We start from the raw sequence: 21,693 nt of genomic DNA on the forward strand, positions 1-21,693 counted from the left end.
CAAACCAACCAACAACCAAACAAAAGAAACCACAGGCAAATGCTGCTTTTCTTTCCTCAAAATTGCCGTCTGCAAATAACATTCAAGTAGAAATTACATTGTAATTTCTGCTACAGTTTAAAATACCAACAATCACCCTATAGAAACAATTGATACTCTGCAGTTACTTCACCATATCTGAGAGCAGAATGTGTGCAGCTTACATGGAACTTAGATGCATTGGGGACAAATAAAATTCTAAAAGGCTTTTCTTTCATCAGCTATTAAGAAGTCACAGCCTAGATATTTAGCTCTCCAACTGTACTGCCTATTATAAGTTTAATTTGAATCACTATAACTGCAGGACCTGACAGCTGCTTTGTCCTAAAATGCTCTCACCTGAACTACTGGCACTGAAAAAATCTTGTGGTAAATAAGTGGGGCGAGGAGACCATAACATTGTACAACAGACTGCAGTGCATAACTTGGATCGTTCAACCAGTTGCTAACTTCAATTGCCACAGTCATTCTTTCACATTCTGCTAATCTAGCTACCTGTAAAAGAAAAACACATTTTGATTTAAATATTCATTCTGTTGTTAAACCATTTGAGAGTGGAAGAAGACAGATGTTACTGCAGTTTAAAAAGCAGGATAAGCAGCAAGTAAGATGAAAGTTTAAGAAGGAATATAAATTCACACCTGTTAGAAGTATATTAAAAAACACATTATTCCTGACACTAAAGGAAACGATTGCTCTTGATCTAATTGTGCCCTCTGAGTTTGCCCATATAATTTATAAATTGAGGCTGATTAATGACCTCAAACTATGTGCAGTGGAAATTTCACATGCTAGCCTCTCAGAATCGGTGCAGGAAGGATAAATCCTTCCCTTCCCTTCAAGTTATCTGTTGCAGTCCTTGCAAGTGAGAGTTTATCTTGTAAAGTCACAGAGTAATCAACTGCTCACATTTTTTACAAGTACTTCAGCAAAGAAATAAATAGAATAGGAATGCAATAAAACAGGAGGCAAATTTGACTATCCAAATAAAAAAGAAAGGGTGTTTTTTGTCATTAACATGCCATTATACTATAAAAAACCACTGAAATAAAATATTACTATATTAAAACCATGAAACCCTGTTAGAAGTCACATCTTAATTTAAAAACGTGTATTACATAGCATAAATGTAGAAAATTTAAAAAATTCAAGGTAGATCTTTAGGGGACAAAAATAACTTTTACTATACTTCTTTCTTATATTATAGTCTACGACCACTGAAGTCAAGAAAAATCCTTCCTCAGTAGGAATCACTGCGCTTTGGTTATGCAATAACTCGTTCAGAAACCATCATTCCAGCAGGATGTAAATAACCAACAGCTTCTGAAATACTTCAGAAAAAAAGGCCATGTAACCCACAGAACATGGATTCTGTAAACAGGATTAGTTGATTGCCACATCTATTTTACAATGATGAAATTAAGCTGATGAAAAAGTAAAATCAAATCCAGTATATTATTTTAAACCACACCTACTTGCTCCTTATAGAATATCTCATTGGAACAGATGGAATCACAGAAGAGTGCTCCTTCCATGACATTAATGTCAGAAACAGCAAATATATTCCTCAAAAAGAGGTGCAAGGCAATAGGAGAAGTCTGAGATACAGCTTCAAAATGTAACCTACAAAATACAAAAGCAAAAGAACAGTAAAAGCATGTTAATTATGATCCAGATCTTGCATGCCTGACACTGTATTATAATAAAATGAAGCCTTTAATTTTAAAATTATGGACAAAATAGATTACACTATAACTTCTTCTAGAAATAAGACCTACATATAAAACTGAAAAATTTGCTTAAAATTTCTAAATTAAAAGCTAAATAAATAAAAATATTACTTCTTTTGAAATTGCTATCCACTTTCTACTAATCTAAAACAACTTTTCCTTATTTGCATAATCTAATCCAGTGAAACTAATTTTGAACTGTCTGAAAGCTTCATATGGTACAGCTTATTTGTTTTCACTGTTGCCTTTTACACATTGCTCTTCTGTATTCTGACAATGACACACACACGGTTGTGAAGTCCATTGCTAAGTATTATTAACAGACTCCTTTTCAACACTTATGTCTTGTATTACAAGTCTCAAAAGAATCTCTTCTCTTTTGCCTGCTTTTCTCTCAAGATATTTTATGGGGGTTTTTTTCCCCTTTCCTGGGGACAGAGGAGCATTTGAACTTGCTGTATTTTTTAAATATTTTTGTTACAGGTAAAAGCCTATGATTTTGAAGTAAAAGAAATAAATTCCTTCTTCTCCTCGATTGTGTTTCCTGAAAGAGACTGAAACTCGAGAAGTAAGATCAAATAGACACATTCACTCACTTGACATTACCAAGATACCACTACCAGGGCTTCTAGCTGGAAAAACAGGTTTCCTTTCCTTCTGGCTCCCTCTGCTGTCCCTTTAGCGAGTCCAATTTCTTACCTACTGCTCAGTAAATCTGAAACTGCCTGATACCGCAGCCGTGAGAATCTTCCATGTTAATTTAAAAAAAAAATAAAATAAAGGGGGAGTGGGGGTTTTGGCCAGAAAATAAAAATTCCCAGAACTGCTTTGCACAGTTGTGCTTAAAACGTTCTGTCTTCACCTGATTTATCTGAAAATAGACTTATTACAATGTTATCTCTAGAGCTGGATGTGTTAAAAAATTACTTATGAAAAAATAGACAAAAAAAAATGCAAACAGCAGCACAATGACTATTCCTGCTTTGTTGCCTGGCCAGGGATAGATTAAAAAAACCCACACAGTCATGAAATAGAATATATACTGATTTTCTGGCAGCATGAATGCAGCCCATAGACTGTAAATCCCAAGTGCTGCTATGGTTATGGCATGCAACATCAAGACCCTTGGTGCATTTGTATGCCTGGTATCACACATGTGGTGGCACTTGAAGGGCAGACACTGAAGTTGATTATTTGTATTCAGCTATATTGGATGTTAGTTCATTATCAAATCATAAATAGCTGACTTACATATAAAACTATTTTTCTTATAATATTTCACATCTATTACTGCATAAAAAATATCTTTTATCTGGGAATAAATTCAGTTTTGATGTATTTCTGAATCTGGATCTATTGAATTTCAGTAAATGTAACCACAAAATTTCTAGCTGGGTGATGAAAAACTTCTATAATTATGGTTAAACATTTGAATTTTTTTATAAAATAATTCATTTTAAATATCTCTAAAGACTTTTAGCATATGCAAAGATTATTGACACACTATGTAGCTATCCCAAAACAGAATTAGCAACAATCTACCTGTTTGGGTTGGTGTTCTTGGCAAATTGTTCACAATTTGTGAGATCTATTGCTCTCTTAATTGGAAAGTCAAGCACCCAGCGCATATGATACATTTTGCATATGAAAATGCATCACACAGAACTAGTACCCACTTTGGAAATGTTTCACAATTATCTTAAGAAAACAGCCATTACAAAGAATTAGGTGTGTAAATGTTAGCAGTGCCTTAAATAACAAAAATCCTCTGCTAATTATAAACCCTTTTTCCAGAACATTTTTCACATCACAAGCCTGAACAAAATTCCACAACTTGAAACTCTTCTAAATAAAATGTGCACATCTATAATAAAAGAAATATAAATAATTAATCATTATTTTAATTTTGTTTTACCAATTACCTTTTTGCAGAAATAGTGAAATTACTACTTGTAGAAATTACAGCTGCATTGGGAGGCTGCGGAGAAGTATCTGAAACAAAGTAATCCCACATTGGTGAAAATGCTGCTCTGGCTAATCTGAAGTTGCCCATCTGATAGGCTACCTACAAAAAAAAACAACAAACAGTGAGTTGATGTGCTCATGGAATAACCAAGCCAGACAAAATTACAGGATCAATAAGGTTTAAAAACTCCCCACAACATTGTAAATTGTAAATTTACAATTTCTCTAAGAATATCCCAACACAGTTGAATAAAACACATGCAGTAATAATTGGATTTTACTATTATTAGTGTGGTTCAGATTCAGCATCAGAGAAAGCAGAGGGGTTCTTTGACTGCTGACCAATGCTCTAACAGTCCTGTGTGGAGAACTTTACAGGTATTGTGCTGCAGTTCTTGAAGGCATATAAATTCATTTAGGTTCACTTTTCTTTTGCTAATACTGCAGAATGCCCTTCTGCTCTGAATAACAGGATGTAAACTAAGCCAAATAAACAGGCATAAATTCACATAGATACATGTTACACTGGAATATTTTGGGAAAGCTTTTAACTGTTCCCCATGATCTATCTATAGGGCTAGAAAATTTCACTTTTCTCTGTGTCACAATCTGTTTTAAATATCCTTTTGTAAGAACACAAAATTGTAATTATCTGCCAACCTTCATGGTCTTTCACAAGATACTACAAAACTAATTTCAATATGAAAATGGTTGGCTTTGATATCTGCTAAGTTCAATAACATTTTTATTTCATAATGACTAACAAGATGATTTCTAGTACTTAGTCTCAACCACAAAAAATGAAAAAACCCCAAATTATTAAAAAAAAAAAAAAGAAAAAAGTTAAATACAGACTGTAAAAGAGAGATGGTTTTACAGAGATAGAAAGGACTATCTGAGTCCTTTCCACTTAACCTGACATTTTTAATAATTTTGAATTAAGAATGAACTTACTTAGCTATACCATTTTTATGTTAAAATTGTGATTTGTGCTTATCAAGCTTTCATCAAGAAGGTCTCAAGCTGGTACCAGATGCAGTTTTAGAACAACCACTGAAAACAAATAATTACAACAAAATGAAAGTAGGTGTCCATTATCGTATTCTAACCCTACCTGAGTTAGATATGCTCGAACAGTAATAGCAGAAAGTGGTGGGTAGGCAAGGATTGGCTTAGTCATTTGCCCAATGGCATCTCCGATAAGTTTTCCATCTGAAGAATATGCTGCCACAGCAAATATGTATTTCTCATTGGCATCTAACCCTTGGACTTCAAAGAGAATTTTCCCATCCGCCAGTATCTACCAATAAAAATATTTTTCTAGTTAGACTCACTGTACATACCAAAAACAAATCTCAAATTCTAAATGTTAATTATTAAACAAACTATTTAATGGTCCTGGATACAACCAAAGTACAATCCAGATTAATAGCAGGTAATGTACTAGATTCTTGTATTAAATTCTTGAAAACAATGAGAAAACAACTCAATGATAAGTGAAAAAAAGGATCAGTTTTCTCTGGAATGCTGATGTGTACACAGAGCACATAACCTAAGACAACAGTTAAGTACCAGGACCTGATGTTTTTCTAAGATACTTGTGTCCATTTGAACATTCACATAGTGATTGTCCATGCTTGCAGTCACTGAGCTGAAACACTCTGTCCCTGAGCTGTGATAAAGACCATACTGTTCTCCTTCATATATGTCACCTTCTTGTATCAGACAGAGGTAGAGATACCTCTGGCTCTTTTCAGCACCACTAACAGCACTTTGGAACCTGTGAAGCAAACAACATACTTTCAAGATCTCCATTTTTCCTTCAAGTAATTGTATACCTGCACTTTAACATCATGGCTCACTCCAAAGAGGATTTTCCACCTCCCTCTCTGTGACCAAGGTGACTTACACAAGGAAGATTTAAAGACTTCAAGGGTCTTGAAACAAGAAACAAGTGCCAGAGATGGAATGATAATATGAGAATTGACATCATCATAACACAGTATCAACACAATGCTCTTTTTCAAACAGTCTGTCCTACATAAGGACACCTCTAAACAACAGAAATCCCTTCAGGACGCTGGGGCTGAATCCTGAACGAGCAAACCAGAAATAAGTGAACAACAGTCTGCAATATCCCTTTATGATAAGTTGATAGATCATTCTATCCTCAGGAACTCTAAACTTTTTTATTGAAGTCAGAAGATAGAGACTTTGTCTGCAGATCAGCATTTTGCAAAAGCATATCCTAAAGCAAACAGAAGTTCCATTGCAGAGGTGTATGGTTAACCTTAGGTCTGTGTTACCCCAGTGCCTGTCAGAGCTAAGATGGTCAGTGGCTTGGATGGACTGCAGCAAATTCACAGAAAAAACAGCTGGCAGCGGGGTGAAAGTCACCTGTCAAACACTTAATTCACCTGATAGGGGATGGAATATTGAAACTAACTTGCTAAACATCACAGGAAGCTTGGTTTTGTGGATTTCATGACAGAGTATCAGGAATAACATCAAAGCCTCTACTGCTAGCACCTACACACACCTACTCTTCTGATGCACTTTCCTTTAAGGAGAGGAGCCAGGGGAACTAAGGGCACAGATTCCCTCTCCATCACCAAACACAAGTCTATCAGTGCTAGTATGGAGCTTGCTTACAAAGCCAGGAAAGCCTGAAACATCAGGCACAAGATGTTGATATCATTCTTCTGTCACAAAGCACAGGGCAATTCTTCTGCCCTGCAAAGAAAAGAACTCTTAATAAAGATTTCCAGATACAAAAATGATCACTGAGGTGATCAATGAGGTGTTAGACTACAGAAGCTGAAGAGGACATGTTGAAGCTTTCTTGCTCCTTTCTTTAATTACAAAATGCACAGTATTTGGATGGTTCATTGTTGTCATAAATGAGGACAATGCAATAGCAGGGATGAGTGAATGAAAACCAGAACTTTCTCAGTCTGTGCAGAAACACCACAATGTAATACAATGGAAAAAAAACCTACCTAAAAATACAAAACCAAATCAATCAACAAAGAAAGAAAAAAATCCAAAAAAGTAAAGGTCAAATTGTAATGAACAAATAATGTAGAAGTACCAAGACAGTCAACATGATCAGTCATAAGTAATTAAAGATGTGTGGGATGATTCACCACACCACATGCTCACAGAATGAAAGGGAAAGAGCATGAACCTAGAAATAGACTGTGTCTGAATGTGAAGCTTATTGAAAAAATCATATTACCATGCTGCCAGCATTAAGTAAGGCAATGTCTTGTTTAGAAGAAATAGCTGATAGAAGTTACACAATTAAGAAGAATGAATTTTTATCTGTTTAGAATTTCTTTTTTTGAGTTCCTGGAAAGAGTAGTGTCTGGAGCACACTCTAAAAATACTTCATATACTTCCTTTTACTTTTACATTTCTTAGATATCACCCAAATAAATAGTTAAAATAAGGTACAGATTTGCTTAAATCTTGAAGCTTTTGAGTAATTTATTTTCTTATTCAAAAAAGATTCCTGGAAGTTTTTTGGTGTAAAGATAGAAGAGTTTGTCAAAGGCTTAACCAGTTATATGACTTTTAAAAATGTGTCAGATAGAAAGATTTAGGGAGTTGGATTTTTTAACAGGAAGAGAGAATTAACTAAACAAGTTTTACCTCTGTCTTACCTGTTCTCCTGAATTCTGAAGTTTATTACTATTTAACCTTACTTTCATATTACTTCCTCCTGCTACACAGCCCAAAATACAGTACCATGAAACCTTTGAAGAAAATGAGAACAAAATTAATTGATGTACAGTATTATTTCCAATTTTTACCTAATGTAGAATGTACAAATTTTGTGAAAACTGTCTCTGCAAAAAAAACTTGGCTTAGTTATAAAAAAGTATAGTCTAACTGCACTTAAAATATCAATTAATTTATTTAGCTGGAAAACTAGATATACTACTAGTGGCAATAAAAACAGATGATTCTCCAGTATCCTAACCCTACCTTGAGTTACCCTCTTCCTCAAAGCTATCCCAAAGCACAGACTCTACAGGTCACAGATTTAAAGTCACCTAGATCCATTATTCATCCTTGATCCATTATTATCTCTGCAATGGTATTCTTCTGAAGTTGGCAATGGGTTCCAATTTAGCAAACTACTTGAGGACAGATCCTTAAAATCAGGCAAAAGAGATGCAGGTATGACATCCCTTCCTTCTGTTGTGTCAGTTGCAGAGCTCAGCTTCCCGTCAGCAACCCTGCTGAGGCTGCACTTGACCTCACTGCCAGTCATCAATGAAGGTACTGAAGAGCATCCATCCCAAGAGTGAGCTCTGAGGGACCTCACTCAGCACCATCCTCTGCCTGGACATGGAGCCATGGACTACAACTCTGCCTGTGTCCATCCAGCCAATTCCTTATCCACTGAATGATTATTCACCCATCAAATCCATGTCTCTTCTGTCTGGAGATCAGCCATGTCATGTGGGACTGTACCAAAGGCCTGACAGAAGTCTAAATGATGACATTTGTTGGTGTTTCCCTATTGACTGCTTTTTCACAAGGTGTTATTGAAATGGAAGAGACTATTTTCAGCAAATGAGCCTTAAGATCTGAAAATCTCACAGGTATTTTGACTCCTAGTACAGGAACTATGTATGTCGAATTAAATCTGAGGCACACATTTATCCTAAGAAACTAATTAAATATTAAGCTTTCAGTTAATAACTTCTACATTAAAAAAAAAAGACCTTTCCTGTCTGCTCAACAACTCTGTGTTAGCTTTAGCAAAAAAATGTCTTCTAGACTATCGTGGCTCAAATTATAAGAATAATAATCACACTTCGCCATCTAGTGGCCCAAGATGCTGCATTCACCCTCCTGTATCAAACAAAATTACTTTGGAACACATACTAAAACAAATGAACTACCAAACTTTTAAGTTTGGGTTTTTTAAAATTTTATTTTAGATTCAGTAAGGACAGAAACGGTAAACTTTTCCCGATTCAAACTGTTTGAAATTTACTGATTAAACTGCAATAAAACTGCAGGTTATGAAAAAACTGTTCACAGAAATATTCTTACCACTATTAGTAAGATTTGAACTTCTACTGGGCATATACACATGATTATTTTGAAGAAGCTTGCAAAATCACTATGAAAATTTCTCATTCAAGAAAACTGCAGCTAGTAAATTCTTCAAACTTCAGCCTGTTTGAATCCCTTCTGGACAAGGGAAGAAGAGAGAATAAGGTGATTTAGAGTAGTCAGAAGGGATTTAGTAAGGGCAAATCAGGGCTGACCACCATGACTGGCCTCTGTGATAAAATTACTTGATTAGCAAAGGAAGGGAGAGAAGTAGATGCCATTTGCTTTTCAAACTAGTGCATGGTAGGAGAAGGAAAAACAAAAGATCTAACTTGAAGCAAGGGAGACTCCAACTGTACATAAGAAAAAGTTTTCTATGGACATGTTGCCCTTTTGGAACACACTTTCCAGAGAAGCTGTCTCCATTCTTGGAAGTTTTGAGAACTGACGGCATAAAGCTCTGAGCAAAGTGTTTTAGTCTCACAGCCAACCTCCTTTGAGCAGAAGGCTGAACAAGAGACCTCTCCTAATATCACCTATTATCTACATAGACCTGTGACATAAAAACATGTTCAACTGAAAGTGGATTATTTCCAGCTGAACTGAGTCATTTCAACACTTCATTAACAGAGATTTTTGCATCACATGATGCAACAGTCTTGTGTCTCTTCAGAGGGTAACTAGGAGTATGTCAACCCCTAAGCAAGAAAATTTGCTTTTGATAAGTGGAATAAGTAAGTATTAGACAACAGAAGCACCAAGGGACATAATGCATGAGATTAAGAAAGTGTCATGCAAATGTGAAGATCAAAACAGTGAGTCACAGAGGAAAACTGACTCACAGAGGGAAAAAAAAAAAGGGATACTTAATTAAGTCAGAATAACATAATCCTCTCAGGAACAAAGAAAAATGTGTTGGTATAGCACTGTTGAAACAACTTTTTCTCTTGTGTATGATTTAGCTATTTCTTATGCAGTCATCATGAAAAACATTACCTGAATATCTGAATCAAATGGGGCTGGTTTAAATGTCATGGAGCAATGTGATCTGGAAAGTAACAGAGGAGGAGGAGGAGTCCTGCTTTTTTTCTTGCTGCTCATAGCTTCTTTGAGACTGCGATACAATGCACTTTGTTCAGCTTCAACTTGCTCAATTAAAGTTAGTGCTTCCTAAGATTGAAATGAAAACCAATGGAAAACTATTAAAATATAACAGACATAATTATATTAAAAACATATTAAAAAATATAAATTTTATACATTGTTTTCAAATTGTCATAGAAAATTTCACTGCTATGTAGAAAACTTGCAATAGCTTTTCCTATTATCCTACATCCTAAATGAGGATGAATGGTACTTTGTGTAAGCTTATATACACAGATTAATTTCATAATTAGAGAATGCTATGAAAGAAGCATATCCAATTTTGGAAGAACCTACAGGAAATAAGTTAGTGATCACATATAATGTTGATAAACAATTATTGCCAGCCAGTGGTTAACTCTAACAAGAAACAAAAAAGATATCAACTCCTATTTAGGAGAGAACTGGAAACCTAATCTGTGGAATTTCTAGAGGAGCTGTAGAAGCAGTTGGACTGAATTTTTTGTACTTCAGAAACAGAGGGAAAAAATAAAGTCTACAAATAAAGAAAAAGGAACGTGGGTCCATAAAAGGTAGGGCTAAACCATTTTTCCCTTGGTTAACTGTAGACAGCTGAAAGCTGACTGACAGTCAGGTGTCAAAGATGTGGGAACATTCTGAATACAGTGATTATGAGGCCATTTGATTGGAGATCAAGGCTACATTTTATTCTTACTTGACTGAATAGCAAATTGTTAGGTTTGTTCACCTTGATGTCACTGCCAGTTCAAGAGAAACTTGGCAATCTAATATTAAGAACTTAGTATTTTGCATCTTTACTTGTGGCAGCTGTTCAGTGCATATCAAAGCCAAAAAGGCCAACTCACGGAGATGAACAAGAATTACATTTTGTGTAGAGACAAGAAATGACATATTCCTACAACTAGAAATTTTATTTGACACCTTTTAGTACCCTTCGCTGGACCAAGGACTTAGGCTGAGCTGAGTCTGAAAGATGAAATGAAAAAAAAATTCCAAGGTATTGGTAATTCAGTGACAATCCTATAATCTTGCACCTTGACAGTTCCTTGTTTCTGTCCTCATACATTTAGAAAACTACACCAAATGGGGTCAGATCACAGACTAAGCGTGGAATCTCATGTCCAAAATTTCTGAAAATATTTCAGGTTTATGGTGAAATGAGCGAAACAGGGAGCTCAGATTTAATAGAGCCTTTTGCACAGCTAATAATTTTCACAGCTCTACCACTCCACCTCATTCTCTCATCCTTTAGATTAGGGTTGCATCCACCCTAGTGAGACACTACAGGAAAGATATAAGATAAAGAACAAGATACAGAGTAACTCTTCCCATCACACAGGATTCACACAACCATTCAGCTTTTGCAATCAGCAGTTTGAACCTTCATTGCTTCCTTAAAAGCTATACTTCTCCATGGTAAGCAGCCCTGTGACACATTTTTTAATTAAAAGTATCGTGGACTCATTCTAGTCTGAAGATATATTTCTGATTAGTGCAAGGGTGAAAATGCTCCCAGCTTGAATAAAGATGGTGTTGTGACTGAGAGTGGTACTGCATGACCTGTACTTCAGTAATTGTAGAACTTGGAAGATAACAAATGTGGCAGTGTTGCAAGATGAGCAAGAATAATCTTGCGGTTGAGGAAGCCAAATGTCACCATAAAAACCTCAAATGCTTGACCTGTGATCAAAGACATTTGATCCCTGACTCTGTCACAGACTTGCACCATGATATTAACTTAATCACATAAATTCAATACTCCAACTGGCCAATGAGAACTACCAGTGTATCCAATTCTGTAAAAACCTGGATGTCCAACTAGATATATATAGGACAGGAAAAAAGAATTAAACAGCTGTGAAAGAAATAATTAAAATGCCAAGCAGCTCATTAAGCAGTTTGATACAATTGAGTAAACACATATGACTCAGAAGCTTCCATATCTACTCAGTTGTTTACTGCATGAGAAATGGTTATTTGTAGGCTTCTCAAAATAAAATAAACTGCTTCCTATTTTGCTACATAACAAAAACAGATTTGTAGCATATTGTGCTGATTACAGGAGAAAAGACCAGATGATGCAATTCTATCTAAAAGTCTACAATACAAAAAAAGCAAAAGCATGAAAATAAAAGTATGGATTTGCTGCTTGTTATGTGTTCACCATCCACCTCAAGCAGAAAATTATTGAACATATAATTAAATATTTCATCATAAAACAAATATCAGAAGAGATCATGCTAAGTTTGTCCTGACAAAATGAATTCTGATATTTTCTGCCAATTGTGTGCAGATATATTATATTTTTTTATCTACATCTTTCTTGGTGAAAAGTGCACAGAAGCAAAAGGTAGTGAAGGTCAGTGTAAGAGCTTGGTAAATGTTTGTTTGGGATAACCAGATACTTCTTGGGAAATGCCTGTAAGCCTTCACTGGTGATTTCAGTTACAATTTGCATACCATATCACAACATCTGACATAAATTTTCATAAATAACACATATTTTAAAAATATATGAGAGATATTTTTAATGTATGCATTTTCTGATCCAGTTTTTGCATTCTTCTGATGTAATAAATACATGTATAACTTATCATGCTTCCAAATTTGTGGCACTAAAAAGAAAAACAACTTCTAGTAACCTTGTTTAAAATACTCTTTCATATAGTGAAAATTGCAGGTTCTGATATCCATTTTACAGATATTCTTTTACAGGCTATAAAGAAATTTCAATGGTAATTTTCATGGACAGATGCTGGCACAAATGTCAACAGAAATACTCTCATTGATTTCAAGAGAGTGAAATGAACGCAGGAAGACTCTGCTTTTAGCTCCAATAGATTCCAAAACCCCAATATCTAAACTGTTTTTTTAGAAAGAATAAAATGAAGACCATGCCATCATCACCAGCTAAAGTATTCCAAGACTTGGGGATCTGGGAAAAAAAAACAATGTCCAAGGATACAGTATGGAAAGCTGAATGACATTTTGGCAACGTCTAGGTTTGTAACTGCAAAGTCCAGGAGATACAGTACAGAAGAAGAGATCTTATCTACTCTGGGGTTTCCTGGAATTTGCATGTATGCACAAAATTTGGGGATGTGCTCTTTTCTTGTTTTAAGGTCACTTTATTCTTTGAAACTCCTCAGGAAAAAGACTGACAATAGAAGTTAAAAACACACTATGACTCTCAAGTTCCTTCCATTTTTCTTGTTTTTATAAGAAGTAGTATTATGTGTCTTACTTACACAGAACATTAAAAACTGTGCGAATGGTAAAGAAGTTCTATCATAACATTTTTCTTATTACCTCCAGTAGCTGTCTTTGGGAAGTAGTACTTAAGTCTTTGGGGAACTTCTGAGCAGCCTTTTGCATCAAAAAGATTGCTCTGGATAGCTTATTCCTTTTAACTTTTTTCATTATAAGTTCCTCTAGAAAACAGATATTTTAAGACATTTATAAAACTGTGGCAGTAATTTATTGTAGTTCTAAAATCTTAAGTAATGTCTTACCTGATAAATATTGGAAATCTTCAATATTCTTCTCCTGAGATTTACTAGACTTAGGACTTCTGTGAACAACTTGAGCACCTGTGTGGGAAGGAAACACTGAGTTATTTTGATAGTGCTATTGCAAAAAATTGAGGGAGATGTTAATATGGAGACTTATAGCAATGCTCTGCTCCATCTCACATTCTTTTTTTTGGTTCAAGTAGAATTTCTTGTACAGATCATACCACTAAAAATATTCCACCCTCCTGCCTAACATCTTTAGCAGTTATATTAACACCACAGAAAGAGAGAGGTTTTGTTTGATCACAGGGAGCAGGGCACAGTGTAGCTCTTCAGTTTCAAACTAATACTAGTTTTTAATTTAAAAAAAACAAAACAACACTAAGAATGAAAGAACAAACAGTTTTTTTCAGAAGCCATTTGGCAAGAGTGGAGTATCTGCTGACATACAGAGACAACTTCACAGGAGTAGAAGTTCAAATTACAAAGAGAATTGAATAAAATATTCAAGTCATTCTCTAGAGAGAAAATTAGCATGACAGAAAAAAAATTTGCAGAACATTTTTCTTTATGGGCATTGTAAAAGTTAATATTATAACTAAAATACAACAACCTACTGTCTAGGAACACAATCTATTAGTTGCAGCAAAGTTTAACTCCCATTGGTTGAGTAGAAGTTGCAGACTAGTATAATGTAAATCTAAATTCTGCAAATTTAATACATTATTTCTGTCTATATGTGGTGTACAAACTGCCCAGCATCAGCTTCTCACCAGAAAGCAGGAACTCCTTTATTTTTTAGTACTACAGAATATATTAGCAAAAAGTATTCTAATCAAGTTATTAATATTATTTATTTTACTGAAGCCTACCTTGTGTAATTTTAAGAAGTTTCACAGCTACTCGATGTTGGGCCTGAATGAGCTCCAAGTGTAAATCTGCCACAAAACCATTATCTGTTCCTGTTTTATCATCACCACATCCCAAAACAGAATTCAAATTCTGATCATTTGAGTCCACCTAATAAATAGGAAGTAGCAATTAAACAATTACAAACTTCCACTACTTAGCTTACTACATTTTTCCTCATACTGATACTATTTCAATAAACTAACAAACATTGAAATTTGTCATATTTGTGTAATATGCAGTCAATCAAGAAAGCATGGAAAGGAGAGTGACTAGAGAGAGAGCACGGACAATGGACAAAGAGAACCAGACAAAATCTGAGAATCAGTAGCAAACTGGATCAATAATAAAGACAAAACTGTAAAAACTTGAGGAGGAATAGAATTAAAGTGAATAGTGCAGAAGGCAATCTCCCCCCTGAGGAGCTGCAGCTGTACTAATCCCCAAAGGTTAGGAACAGGCCTGCCTTTAATAGGCCACAGCTGTGTCCAGTAATGATGAGTGCTACAAAGGGGTGGGTTAGCTGGATGAGGAGAGAGTTGGAGCTTGTTGTCTCTATTGAGAAGTCAGTACTGTAAGGAGGTGCCCATGAGAAATCACTGAGAAGGTATGGGCCTTTTCCAATAAGATGACAACAAAAGCTGTCTTTTACTGTGTTACTAATGCAGAGAACAAATACCATATTGATATTGAATGAAAATATTTAGAAAATATGCACTCATATCAAGAACAAAAATTGATTTTAATAATAACTAGTTGCAAGCAATAAATATGAAAAAACATTCTGTTCTTATTAAGCAACCAATTTATTATCATTATTTCAAACGGAAATGTTAAAGGAAGCCTGAAGGAGTTCATAGTTTATTATTGAAAGAGAAAAGTGTCCTTTTAACTTGTGTTGGCTTTGGCTTAGGCGAGTTAAGTTGTCTTTATAGTAGCTGGTATGGAGCAGTGGTTTGGATTTGTGCTGGAAATAGTGTTGACAGCATCAGGGATGTCTTCATTGCTGATGAGCAGTACTTGCACAGCACCAAGGCTGTGACAGCACTGCTTCTCACACCACCCCACCAGAGAGGAGGCTGAGGAGGCACAACCAGTGGGCAGGTGATCCCACTGACCAAAGGGATGTTCCAGCCCCTACAGCACCATGGGCAGTACATGAACCTCAGGGAAGGAGGATGGGGCAGCAGTTCGAGTGATAGCATTTGTCTTCCCAGGCACCCAAGCTACAGGTGATGGGGACTGGCTGAACTCCTGCCTGCCTGTGGGAAGGGGTGAATTGATTCCTTGTTTTGCTTTCTCCATTAAACTGGCCTTATCTCAGCCCATGAGTTTTATGGCTTTTACTTTTTCCCCAGGACACTGTGAGGGGCTCAATTGCCAGCTGGGGTTAAACCACAACACTAATACACAGATGTATTTTTTCTATTCTCTTCTTACATGGGCCAGGAAGATGAGGTACATTTGGTAGTGCTAATATTTCTAAGTATGAAGAAAATATGAGGTCTGTGCCATCAAAATACAATATGTTACTGATAGATTTTGTGCAGTGTAGCTTTCTGTGAACTTTACCTTTGTACAGCAGCTGTCAAATACTGACTTTCCATCTGGTAAAATGGTCATTAACCGAGATGTGTTCATGTCATTAATTGCTTTTTCAAGAACTTCATAAGCAATCTGTAATTGTTCTGTAGGTGTTTTCTGAAATGAAAACCCATATAAACACATTTCCTTAGATAACATTAAAAGTTATAATATAGATGACAAAAGTAATGTGTTTTTCTTTTCAGCTGTTGAAGTTTGAAACTGTCAGACAATCTTTACACAGGTACTCTCTCCCCATACCTTCATATACTAATATTAATATTTTAAATTTCAAGTGGGACTGATTTACCTTCAGCTCAAAAACAAAAATTATGCAGAATTAGCTTATAGCGGCATGAAACTGAACTTAACAAATTAAATTGAAATAATAGCATTTGCAGTTTTTCAATAGTCCACTCAACACTACTAAGAAAACAGTTTTTTCAAGAAACACCACCTTCAAGTAGACTGTCACTGAACTAAACCCTGTCCATGTGTGTAAGTATTAAGACGTATGACTGACAACACTCCTGAATCTTCAGACTAACACAAATCTTTTTTCTTAATATGCTTTAGTGAGTCATTTGATTGGAAAATTCTGCGAAGTGCTGAACAAAGCAAGGACACTCAGGATGTTTCATCTATTCCACATGGTCCTTACAAAAAGAAGGAAGCAAAAACACAGCCCAAAATATTTTCCTAAATTAGGTAATGACTAACATTTCTACTATCTTAATAAAATCTGCCATTAAACCATTTAAGGCTGGTACTACAGACTGGAATAAAAAAGCTATGTAGTGGAAATCACTATGCTCGTGCTGTAAAAAAACTTTCAAATACAATCCCTTCCAAAAAAAAAAAAAAGACTGATAAAAAAGACTCAGGGAAAATTTTCTGATTTCATTTAATTTGAAAAAATATCTTTGCTTTTTTTTTCCTCTGCAGTACTAGGATTGCATTAAATATTTCATCTTTATAAAACTAAATAGAAAATCATATGAGAAGCTTCAAGCAGAAGTATTTTTATTCTATTCAAAATCAATGTATCAATGAAGATAAACTGGACATTACCAACAGTATTTCAGGCGTATCACAGGTCTCATCTTGTGAAAGAGAAGTACTTCCTCCTTTTTTATAGGAAGAAAAGCAGAAGTGAAAATCAAATAAATCCAGAAAATTTTAGTACCATTTGATCAGCTCTACTTCTAATTTCAGAGTCTGGCAATAATTCTGTTCTTCAGCGCTTGAATATGAGAGGTAATAATATTGTTTCTTGAGGAGCTTTCCAGGGCTTAGACACACAGCAATGTATGTACAGTTACACTAATACAGGATATTATTAGCTAATAATGTTGTATTTTAAAGGCACCATATATTTCATAGCCACATCATATCCAAGCTAATGAAACTAGGATTCATTCTGTAGTTCCTCCTATTTTTGTAGCATTCATATCAATTCTCAATTTCGAAATCAATTCAAACCTTAGTATTATCTAATTCACAGTTAATTTCACTTATAGAATGTTTTTTAAGAATACTAGGTCATATTATTATGATAAATACTATTTCATTTTAATATTTCTTGAAGCAATATTATCAGCTTTTAAAAGTTTGCTTTGATTGTTTAAAGTACTTTCACTTATGAAGAAGGCATCCAAACCTATGTTTCCCTCTTCAAAATAAGAGGAAACAATTTTTTGGTTCTTGATTAAACCCTCTAATTTCATTTCTTTGCTGAAATAATTTTTGTGTGTGTTTTCAGAGGAACAACCTTCTAGTCACTCCTTGTGCCACTTTTGTGCTTGTTTTTGCTTGTTCACTGTCTCTTCCTCATAAGAAAAGAAAATTTGTATTCATTCAGTGAATAATTTCTTTCCTACACAAGCATGTGCTTGACTGTCGGCCTGTTTTGACCAATGGCTCCTATCTATTCAGCTTTTTTTCCTCCAAAAAGACATACTTAAACTGAATGAAAAAGAAGGGATGCTACAATGAGGTTCTCATTTCGTCTTCATGAGAACCTTATAATTTTCATAACACCACTAAAACCAATACTTTATCTTAATAACAAATAGTAGTTTCCCAAGATTTTATTTCCCAAAGTGTAAAGTTATTATACTTTCGTTGTTTCTAGATATGGTCTAATAAGATCCTTAACATTTACTCTCTAGTCACTGTAAGGCATTTATGAGAGTTATGATTCATATTCCAAAATACACAACAGAGAGCTTTTAAAGTATGTCTAAACATTCATATTTTACAGCATTAGTCAGGTTTTGGAAGGAAATTTGCTTAATGTGATTGTGATAGCATATCCCAATAGTATCAGCCAAATCCAACTTCAAAAACAATTAAATTACTATATAAAAATCAAGAATATGTAGAGAAGAAAACCCAACTGATGATCCAATAAATGCAAAAGCTTCAGTATGACCTCAATATTTTCCTCATTTGTTTGGCCTGCAACTAATCAACAGCATTTGAAGGCTCCAAATGAGCCCCAGCACATACTGCCCTTTGCCTTGCCGGTATTCAGAGAAAACAGCAGCTACTCTGAAGGGGCAAAGAGACATGTAAATGACCCGTGAGGAGAGAGATGTAATTCAAAACAGGATTATTTCAGTAGAACTGGAAATGTAAGGAAAGAAATCAAGCATCCTTGGAAAAACAGGTTTCATTAGCTCCAATAATGGGTGAAATTGTGCTAAAAACACTGTTCTTCTACTCTCAACAATCTCTTTACAATATTTTAATATGTATGTTAGTCAGTTTTCAGTTCAGAAAAGTTCCAATCTTTAAAGTCATTCTTGAAAGAAAACTCGTTTTTTCTTGAAAACTTTACCTTGTTTGTCTTTAGATTCACTTGTAGAATCAGCTACATTTTCCAGTATTGCAGCTAGACATAAAGTTATCTCTGCAAACATTACGTTAGTGTCTGCTATGTTGCTCTTCTCAATTATTCCATTCATTATCCAGAGTATATGAACCCACTAAAAATGAGGAAATGGGGGGAAAAAAAGAATCAAGACAGAGATAAATCAAATTTTTGGATGACCTTTATATATTACAGAGGTAGACAGGGTTTTGCACTCAAAATTGTCTAAAAATATTCACAAGCATGCAGACAACTCCTTTTCTGGATCTGGCTTCTTTTTTTTTAATGTCACTAGACTAAGATGCTGCATTTATACTGCTCCATAGCCCCTGTTCCTTCAGGCTTTTTTATTTTAGAACATTATTATTCCTGCCATTCCTTTTGGAAAGTTTTATGAATGTTCTACAGCCATAACTTATATACCTTGCTCTAGTGCAGTAAGCCTTCCAGAAGATTTGATTACATGCCTCTCATTTATCTCCATATCTTCCCACTTAATCTCAGAATAAAAGAGACCCAGACTCTACTGTTGCACATGCAGAGGAAAATAACCTTCTGGAGAGCCTCCAAACAATTTCACAATATAGGGTCACAAAATTATCTCCTCCAGAAACTGCTTTGTTAGCACCAACTGGCAGCCCAGAAAGCCCATTTCACCAGGAGCCTCTCACCCACAGGACAAATTCATTGTAAGGCTGTGACTCTATCCCATGGGCTGAATACTATTCTACTATTGACTTCCATCTCCCTTGTCTTAGGTTGTAAGGTTTTTGCCTTTTTGTTTAAATGATCTAGGCAACTTTCTTGAAATACATTGATATTTTCTGCCACAGCAGCTCAAACTCTTCTTCTTACATCCTGCCCAAATGTTTTCACAAATTTAGCTTCTTACCATTGTGGCCCACTGGCAGACAGCAGGTTACTGCAAGAAGACTAGGAGAATATTTTGGTACTGGCATATGTGAGCACAGTGTGTTCAAAGTGTATATGTAATTCATATTTTTAAGAAGATTTATCTGCACTTTACCATAAGAAAAGGTACTTAGACTGGATGCCAGTATTTCACTGCCTTGACTATAGCAGACTGCATTCACATTAAGAGAAATACATTACAATGAAGGAGTACTTGGTAAGCTTGGTGTTTGTGCATATATTCTAAGCAGTAACTTCCACTCTTTTGGATTTGCTGAAGTTCTGTTTTACACTTCTGCCACAAACACATTACTACATCAACAAGTATTTCTTTGCCAGGATGAACATTCTGGAAAGAAAAAACAATATAATTGTGGCGATGGGTAGGCATATAAATACACAAATAACACAGTACATAAACAGTCTCAGCGTTTTTCAGCAGTAAATAAAATATATCACTTTCTTATAAGAGATGACAACATTTTGAAAGCTTTAAAAAGAATTTCTGGTAGATCACCCAAGCTTTTTTTTCTCACAACAATGTAAAGTAGGTTTAGAGGTTTGGGGAGGTTTTTTTTGTTTTCTTTTTTTTTATTGACAAGTTTCTTAAAAGTAACACAGACAAGGAAATCAGTGAGATGAAGATTACATGAGAGAGCAAATTAACTGTAATGCTGAAATCAATAGATTCTGGAGAAACTTCATTTTTATTAAATATTTAAATACTTGTGGAAGAAAATCTAAATTAATAGTTTCATTTTGCTTGACAGAGTACTTCCATGGACTATTGGTGCATTTGAGATGATAAAGCAGTGAAAAACAACTAGAAAAAAATTTGGACTGAAATATCTAACGAGTGAGAGACATGTTAAACCCTATCTGCATCTTACAAAGAGAATAACTAACAAATTCATAACTCTAGTCAGTTAACCTCCTAATTAACACATTTTAAAAGGCAATAGAGCCCATCTATGTTAAACACATTCTGAACAGTAAGGATCAGTACACATCTTTATCACCAGTTACAGCAGAGTTGAACTAGTATTTCAGGTGCAGTAAAACCTGATATATCCTCACTACTTATATTCCCATATATGTTTGAGCATCAGATTTATAGGATATGGAAACTGGGAGGAGAAAAAATGGAAAAAATATAAATCAAAATTATTTTTGCTACTGGTTGGGTGGCAGCAAGCTGCTAGATTGCCTCAGCCAGGTATCATGTAAATTCACCGCCAGTGAATGCTCTGTTAATCAGGGGTGAATTTGTTTTTCTCCTCTGGACAGATCAAGAAGATTTGCAGGAAAGGGCAGACGAACCAGTAGAATTTAAATCCAGGTGACTACCTCCATACAGAGGTCACATTAAAAACTGACAAATCATGCTATCTAAAGGTATCTGTGGGGTACCTCACAGGCAAGATACTTTCAGTAAATATACTACACCAAAGCTAAACATGTGTGTGCTCCAGTTACATTCAAATTGTGGCAATATTCAAATTATATCTAAAATAAACTTTGCAGTTAAGATATTTGCTATGTTATCAGAACATTTTTTTTCTAAGGAAAAATTGTAATTAGCCTTTTGGATCACAAACTATTTTAATGCAAGTGCTAGTAGGGGTGACATTGCACTATTTCTTCCCTTCTCAGTAGAAGATTAAGGGGAAATCTCAGTTTGAGCAAGTAAAAGTGGTTACTCAGTGAATAAATAATCAGATACATAATGGGATTATTTCTACAGTGGAGACTTCAGCACAGAGTCCCACTCTCATTGGTTAGTTATTCTCTTGTTGCTGCTGCTTGTTTAAGTTTTTTGCAGTGAGAATTTACCTTAAATTGAAGACAGTGCTGTTAAAAAGGCATTATCATTCCTTAGGGTAGCTGCCCCCATTTCTATAAATATTGCAGAAGTGTTTTTCCACAGCTGAGCATATTTGCCCACCTAAATCTAACATAAGTAAATAAA

The 21,693-nt window shown here is 35.1% G+C and overlaps 1 protein-coding gene across 1 annotated transcript in view; it reads right to left on the reverse strand.

Moving 5' to 3' along the window:
• The window catches only part of CFAP54 (cilia and flagella associated protein 54), a 102,386-nt gene that overhangs the window by 61,265 nt on the left and 19,428 nt on the right, over positions 1-21,693 (reverse strand). Inside the window, exons 13-25 of the mRNA XM_058023285.1 lie at positions 19,939-20,073; positions 18,780-18,927; positions 17,009-17,064; positions 15,926-16,054; positions 14,317-14,464; positions 13,445-13,522; positions 13,242-13,363; positions 9,804-9,977; positions 7,400-7,492; positions 4,849-5,034; positions 3,692-3,834; positions 1,511-1,662; positions 379-530 (exon numbers count right to left, since the gene is read on the reverse strand). Coding sequence (XP_057879268.1) covers positions 379-530; positions 1,511-1,662; positions 3,692-3,834; positions 4,849-5,034; positions 7,400-7,492; positions 9,804-9,977; positions 13,242-13,363; positions 13,445-13,522; positions 14,317-14,464; positions 15,926-16,054; positions 17,009-17,064; positions 18,780-18,927; positions 19,939-20,073 — 1,716 coding nt within the window. The remainder of the gene's footprint in view (positions 1-378; positions 531-1,510; positions 1,663-3,691; positions 3,835-4,848; positions 5,035-7,399; positions 7,493-9,803; positions 9,978-13,241; positions 13,364-13,444; positions 13,523-14,316; positions 14,465-15,925; positions 16,055-17,008; positions 17,065-18,779; positions 18,928-19,938; positions 20,074-21,693) is intronic.

Source organism: Melospiza georgiana, chromosome 4 (genome assembly GCF_028018845.1).
Source record: "Melospiza georgiana isolate bMelGeo1 chromosome 4, bMelGeo1.pri, whole genome shotgun sequence".
Classification (NCBI taxonomy): Eukaryota; Metazoa; Chordata; class Aves; order Passeriformes; family Passerellidae; genus Melospiza; species Melospiza georgiana.